The sequence below is a fragment of the Fulmarus glacialis genome, unplaced genomic scaffold (genome assembly GCF_000690835.1).
Source record: "Fulmarus glacialis isolate BGI_N327 unplaced genomic scaffold, ASM69083v1 scaffold35484, whole genome shotgun sequence".
NCBI classification, from domain to species: Eukaryota; Metazoa; Chordata; class Aves; order Procellariiformes; family Procellariidae; genus Fulmarus; species Fulmarus glacialis.
This window is the reverse complement of record NW_009210494.1, coordinates 1-7,434: the sequence shown is the minus strand read 5'-3', so window position 1 is coordinate 7,434 and position 7,434 is coordinate 1. Positions and strand designations below refer to the sequence as shown.

General features: G+C 49.0%; 1 protein-coding gene across 1 annotated transcript; it reads right to left on the bottom strand.

Annotated features, from left to right (window-relative positions):
- Positions 1–6,850: 6,850 nt before the first annotated feature.
- On the bottom strand, positions 6,851–7,153 carry G0S2 (G0/G1 switch 2). The gene has a single exon (XM_009577191.1). It carries the CDS (start codon positions 7,151–7,153, stop codon positions 6,851–6,853), a length of 303 nt encoding a protein of 100 aa, XP_009575486.1.
- Between the last annotated feature and the right edge of the window lie 281 nt (positions 7,154–7,434).

The window sequence follows — 7,434 nt, the reverse complement described above, 5'->3', positions numbered from 1 at the left end:
CCCACTGTGGAGTCGGGAAATAAAGCATGAAAGAGAAGGGAGGAAAAAAACCCTCTGCAGAGCTGCTCCAGAGGGAAGCAGCAATGCCAATCCTTTAAAACCTGTTAGCGAAGGAACTGCGACTTCCAAAGCACTGGAAAATCACGGGTGGATGGATAAGTGAAGCAAACCCTTTGATTTGCTCCCTGCTGGAGCTGGTGAGCCTCGGCCTAACCGGCGGTGCTGTTTGGGTTCTGCCTGGCTCTTTTCATATTTCCTGTCCTACGTTAAAATGCAGAATTTTGCACAACACCCTGGAAGAGGTGTGTCTTTGCTGAGCAGCATCAAGTTTCACTTCGAGAATATTGGAGGCAGCCTAGTGCAGGTGGTCAAACATCGTCTTTTATTCCCACTGGTACCGTACGTGGGTGCGTGCGGAGATGCAACCCAGGTCTGGTCACTGCTGAAAGCCTTGCGGTGGGGTCACGCACCGGGGGAGGAACTGGGGGCTGCTGTGCTGGGGAGGGAACATGCAGCAGGACATGCAGCAAAGGTCCTGTGCTCCCCAGGGCATCTGTGTTCTGTGCCCCCCAGCAAGCTGCCTGCCACCGGAATGCTGGGGGGGGTGGCCAGCAGCACGTACCACCCCCAAACAGCTCCAACAGAGCTTTGCTGAGGCAGGGTTTTTTTTTTTTCTCCTCTACCTACTCCTGTGAGCAGATGAGGGAGCAGGGGCTGAGCTGAAGCTATTGCTGGGGGTGCAACCACCCCAGCAGCAAGGGGCCGTTTAGGCAATGAAATACTGGATATTGCTTTCTGCAGAGAAATAAGAGTCCTTGCTGCTGTGGTTCCTGCTTTGAGTTCTGCAAGAGCTTTGTTCTTACTTTTAAGTGAATGTAGTCTGAGGAAAAGCCACATAACATCCGCTAGCTCCCTGAGTCTAGGCAGCAGCAAATTCAATGCCATCGATCTTGCGCAATAGGTATAAATTGTGCTCCAGCTTTGGTCTGGCACTGGGATCTTCATCACAGAGTACCAGAACCTGCTGTTGGTATGTGGGATGGGGGTGTGCTGCGGGACTTCGTGTGCTCCTGGAGCCGCCTTGCTAGAGCCTCTGCTTTCCCAGTGGGGAAAGTCGTGTTTGCTGGGACAAGAGCCTCATCTGCAGTGCAGGGGCTGCACCATGGTCTGATTTACATGGGTACAATGTCGTGGTTGTCCCTCAGACCCCACCACCATCACCAACCAGAAAGAATTATTTAAAGAAAACTTTTTTCTTCTATTGCAACTTTAAAATAAAGATTATTTAATTTAGCAACATACCTGGTTGGGCAGTGGAGCTCTCTGGCATTGCTTCTGCTTTATAGATTACTTTTTTTTTCTTTTCTGTCTTTCTACTTCAGTCTCAACTTTCCCTCTGATAAGAAGCACTCAACCCACACTGGTCAGTGACCAGTACAGTCACTCTGCCTTTTCCTGCCTCCCTTTGCTTTGAACTTGGGTCATGATCATGGGGCAACCACTTCATTCCTTGGCTTGGAAAAAAATGAACTAATTAACTTTACTTGAGCCGTGATCTTGTCTGTGTTGCCGGCAGGGAGAGAGGCTCTTTTCAGATATTGTTGTTTATTACTAGCATTAGGATACTGCAGTAAAGCAATAACTGCCAACCTTTGTGCACCGTCTGCAAGCGTGTTGGGAAGGTATCGTGCTCTTTGCTCTGTGTTGGCGCGGGGAGACGCAGGGCCAGAGGCAGCTCGGTGGGTACGGAGCCAAACGCTGCGCTTGCCTCGCTGGTGTGTTGTTTAATGAGAATTGCAGGTTTGTTTTGGGTTTTTGTGTGGAACAAAGTAGCTGATAATAAAGGACTGAAATACCGAATATTTTGGACATAACTTAAACTTTTTATAAAAGAAAACTTGTGTATGTGCCATTGTGTTGAAATGAAGTGGTGGTGGGGGGGCTGTGGCAGCAGCAGGAGCTGCCAGATCCGGCCGCGCTTCACTGCCCGTGTGGGCTTGCTCTCGGCCGTCTGTCACCCTTCCAGGGTGCTGCTGCTGCTCCTCACTCCCACTCACAGCTTTTTCTGGGTTTGTTTTGCGGCATGCAACTTAAGAACTTGTTTTTAACCTTTTCCTGGGGGTGGGGAGCGAGGGAAGGGAGAGGAGGGCAGGAAGAGGACTGCAGAGAAGCGTTTCCTGATCTCAGCCCATGAGGCCAGTCCTGGCCCCGCTGCTGCCAAACCTTCGTGCCGTGGCAGCGGGGAGCCCGGTGGTGTGCCTGGCCCTGGCCCGGTGGGATGGAGCACGGGGGGGCAGCCTCTTGCCTCTGAAACAGCTTCACCTGAATTTTCCTGGATGTTTCCCCCGCTGCACGTCGCTTCTGCGTCACTCGTCTGTTTGAAGCCGTGTTTTTCAAGGGGTGATGCTCAGTGTTGTGCTAACTGCTCTGCACAGAGGAGGTTCTTCATTTAGTGCTGCCTGGAGCTCACTGGAAGGAAACGAAGATGTGAAGGAAACTTGTTCTGACAACAAACTCTGGCAGCAGCAGAGGGGAGCTGCTGGAGAGCCCCCGCTGTGCCCGCAGCCCAGAGGGAGCGCGTTCCAGGGGCAGGGCTGGGGCTCGGGCAGGTTTGTGCGTGCAGCTCAGGGACTCAAAAGCACTTGGCAGGAATTGGGATACCGCTTCTTTTTTGCTGTTTTGAGTGATATTTGGTTTTTTCCAACCCATTATCAAATCTTTGTTAAATGCAGAGGATTTTCCTTCCCCTCTCCTTTCCTTTGTCACGTGGACATTAAAACATTATTTCTCATATCCAACTCTCCCAGCATACTTTACTGTGAGCACAGATTTAATTCCTTTCTTTACAGGTGTGGCCATTATAAAGGGCTGCCCTCAGTTATATTTGCATTAGGCTGATGTACATGTCAACATGATGCTATTGGGCCGTTGATAGATGTGTGTGTTTTTCGGCTTGGCTGCACGCTGCCTCGCCGTGGCTCCTGGACACAGCCCGTGGGCAGTGCCGACGTCCTGCAAACACCATCGCTGTCACGGCTGCCCTGCTCCTGAAAAATGCACTCTCGGGTCCCAAGGGATGATTGTAGATGGTTGTAGGACTGTGTTTGGTTTGACGTGGTATTTCTGCTCACTGCTGGTTTAGAGAAAATACTGTGATGTTTAAGCCACGTCTAAGCACTAAATTTATTTTTTTTTCCTGCATGACCAAATCAGGAATTGTATTGATATTTGATTGTTGGTACTGTGGCTGCTTTAAGTGTTGGCCACTATCCATGTTCCCAATGCCCTTGGTGCAGAGGCCGATATACTTATTGGGGCCCCTAATTTTAGCCTGGCAGCTCTTGAAACATCCTGCAAATAGCGAGTGAGGACTCTCTAAAGACATTCAGCTCATGCTCTTGGAGCGATTGGCCTGTGAGGGAGGGCTGCTGGGTTTTAGGTAGCCTTCAACACCATATGATGAAAGCCTGGACAACGGCTCCAAGTTGAAATAAGATCTTTGAAGAGGTGTTGCAGGATGGGTACAGACAAATACTCACCAGATCTTATGCCAGCTGCAATTTTCCTGAGGATTTAATGCACCAGGAAAATACCACATTTACAGGTTAAAGTAAACTGGGTTCAGACAAGTCTTAAAGAGAATAACAGACATCAACCTCATATGATGCTCAGCAATCTAACTCACACTTTGGGCAATGTGTGGCTCTCCTCAAGAGCTTATCCCTCAGGACTTTGGTTTAACTCAGTCTTAAATGCTCCATATGCTTCTACACTGTAGCTTGCCTGAGACGTCCTTACAAGTACTGACTGTACATCTTATTCCATCTGGTTGCTTTCTGGTATATCCCAGTACTTATAATTAAAATTTCTCTTTGCAGTTCACACACGGGCTTTTGGAATGACTCCGCTGTGCTCTGTTGGTGGTGTGCATTGGATGCTGTTTGCTGGTTGCATGGGGTTGTATTTGTGGCAGTTGCATTGGCCAGGGCTTTCTGCAGTTTGCCTGGTGTCGAAATACAGACGTGAGGGGTCTCAGGAGATGATGGAGCTGGGGAAAGAGGCTGGTTTGGAGAGTCGTGCCATGGTTTAAAGATAGGGAAGTTTGCTGAAGCCTTTTAATCTACTGCATCTGGCAAGTCTGTCATTCATCATAGTTGAAGTGATGTTAAATGGATTACTAAGCCTCCATGCACACCGAATTTATCATTGTGTGGTTGAAATAAGACTTTATATAGTCTGTGTGGTAAAATCAGCCATTAATATGTGTCTAATTCACCGCTCTGTAGAGAGCTGGTCCTGTCCAATATCAATGCAATCTGCTATGGAAATGGTAACGCGAAAGGCTTGACCTCTCAGGCTGACCTTTCGGGAGGTAACGACCTCTGAGCTTGCAGTGCGTCAGAAGGCAGGAGATTGTCTTCTGCAGGACGTGATACTACCGAGTTGGCTCCAGAACTGCCGGCGCAGTGCGTGGTTTAGCTGTCTAATCCCGTTAGCTGTCTTAGGAGGAACTATTTTGATTGTTTCACAAACCTCTTTGCTTTAAGCTCATAAACCCTGAGACTGGGTAATTGTGGAGAGGAGGTGTGGGCAGCAGGGCGCCGGCGTGATGCGAGGAGGCCACGTACACACGTGAAGACAACCTGAGGTCCAAACCCAGAAGTGGTGGAGGTCATCCTGGGTGGGCTGGCTTGGAGCTCCCTAGTCACCCCTGGACTTGCAAGATGGGCTGCTTGAGACCAGCTCTATCTCCTCATTTTTAAAATTTTCCCTTTTCCGTAGGGCGGGGTGAGATACCTACAACTTGTAGAGAAGGGCTAATCTTGGGAATCGATGTGTGATTGACAGAATTTGCAGCTGTCTTGGACAAAGACGTGATTCTCATCTCGGTTTAATCTATTTATCAACTGTTTAGCCCTGCCGCAGCAGCGATGCTTCTGAATTACGGTAATGTGCCAAGAGCTCAGACCTGGCAATATTTTCATGCCTGACACAGCCACGGACATTCAGGAACCTGGTTTATCCATGCACCAGGTGTGCCACAGGGAATTCCAGGTCAGCCTTCCCTGCCCCTGAGGCTGTGCTGCAAACGTATAACCTGCTTAAAGCTGGAATTGGAGGGGGGATGATGGACACTCATCAGCTGATGTTTTTTTTCAGGCCTGAATTCTCTTTTCATGTTTGCCCATGAAGTTTCTGTTGGTATCAATGAGGTGTTGGATTGTTCAACCTTGCCAGAGACCAGAAGGCTTGGTTATGGACTAAATTAAGTATTTCCCAAAGGCCGTTTTTAATTTAATTGGACTCTGCTCTTTTCCCCATGAGGAAAAGGTACTTTATACTTGATTCAAAACTTGAACAGAGTTTTTGTGCAGACTTGGTAGGATTCCTCCTCCACAATGTGCTGCTGGTTTTTTTGACAGAAATAATTGTCAACAAAATGAATTGCATGGTTCTGTATTATGAAAATGTAAGGGTGAACTTTAGCTGTTCTTATATTTTCGGATGCTGATCTTAACTTATGCAGCTCTCGGAGGAGCTATGCATTTGGCACTGGTGTCAGGCAGCACTTTTTCATTTTCCATAATCTCCCGCTGTTTGTATCAATTGTTTTGCTTTTAGTTAGTGGTATATCGCTGGTACATCTCCCAGTTCCTGTACAAGGTGCGTAGTCTGCTCCTGCCTCTGCCCGCTGGCCATCTCTCTGCCATTGAGCGGATAAAGAGGGATTTCCTGCCCCAGCCGTGACTGTCAGGGACTGTTTCCCTTCCCTCCCTTCTGTAGCATGGTCACGATCTTTTAGCTGTGGCTGTCTGGAGGGTTTATTTGACTAACATGACATAGTCCTGAATGCAACAGATTCTTACTAAGCTCAGGAAAGATTTTTAAATAGGTGAAAGCCCTCTAACGAGTCTGGCAGTGCCCTGGGTGCAGCCCTGAAGCTTGGATCCCTGTTTCCACACCCTCCAGGCTGACTGTGCCATCGTGTCTCTCTGTACTTCAGTCTTTCCATCTGTGACACTCCTGTAATACTGGAAGCTAATATTGTTCTGCACAATTAGGTGTCTGTGGTGGGTTTGTGAACAATCCCAGGAAAGGTAGATTTTTTTTTTTTAAAGCTTTTTTAGCTGTGCAGCAGCTATAGCCTGTTAGAGGATTGCTGGGGGATGGACAGGGTTTTTTTTAAAACAGTTCTGGCCATGCATGGCCATGGCAGAGACACAGATCTGTGCCATTAAACCCAGATAACCCCATGAAGTACAACCCTACTTCCAACTCAGGGCATGTGTCTGTCACCCGTGTGAGACAAATGCCGCCTCCTGCCCCCACCCCAGTTGGCCCATTTTGGATGGGAGCAGCTGCTGGAGGTGCGGAAACATCACCCTGCTTGCTCCCAGAGCAGCCTCACCAAGGGAGGCTTTGTTGGAGGGTGCAGCCGCCACCCTCAACTGTTCCCTGGTCCCCCCAATTATCCCCCGAGAGAAGCCAGAGGCATGAGTGAAACCTATTTGCAAATCTGTAAGAGAAAGGTTTGAAATGAATGCAGCTAGAGAGCACTGGTACCATATAAAATATTTATTGATTTTGCAAAATGTTGTAAAATGCATCTGTAATAAAAATAAGAAACCATGCTGTGCAACTTGCACATTTTTATACCAACAAAAGGTATTTTTTCCCACTGCTGCACAGCAGCAAATATAACCGTTCACTTCTTTCAAGTCTTGCACTTGCGGTCTCCTCCTTCAGCCAACCCTTCTCTCTTCTTGCTGGAACCACCACCAGGTACGACAGGACAGCAGAGTCTCTTGTGCTTGGTTGCTCAGCAGGCACCTCTCCAGCCGTGGGGCTCTTAGGAGGCGTGCTGTCTGGTCACCAGGGCCCTCTGCATCACCACCGGCTTCTTGCTCTTTTCCAAGATCAAATCCTCCCGTTTCTGAGGAAGCATTTGCTCTCGTGTTGGGGCAGGCTTCTTCTCCTCCTCCTCCAGCCTCCCTTCAGAGGTGAAAGGACTGCACACTGTCTCCACCAGACCGATAACCACACCAAAGAAAGCCAGCACGCTGCCCAGCATGTACAGCTTGACCATTTTCCTATTGGGCTTCTGGCTGAGCATTTCTTTGGCAAAGGGGATCAGCTCATGCATGGTTTCCATTTTTTTTCCAACAGCAGCAGCAGATTTGGAAGATGTCAGTTCTACAAGAGAAAAGAGGGGGAGAGGGACATTAGTTAAATCCAGCTGCTTTTTCCTGTGGTGGTCAGAGCCCTCCCGGCAGCGCAAGCTCTCCGCAGACACCCCAGCCCTGCTTTAAGTGGGGATTTTTGATTTTTGCTAGAGGCTCGCTTCAAGAAAACCCATCCGCCCATCGCCCCCCGGCAGAGCAGACCCGTGGCAGCCGGAGCCGGGCTGCGGCAAGGGGGGGATCCAGCCGGGCC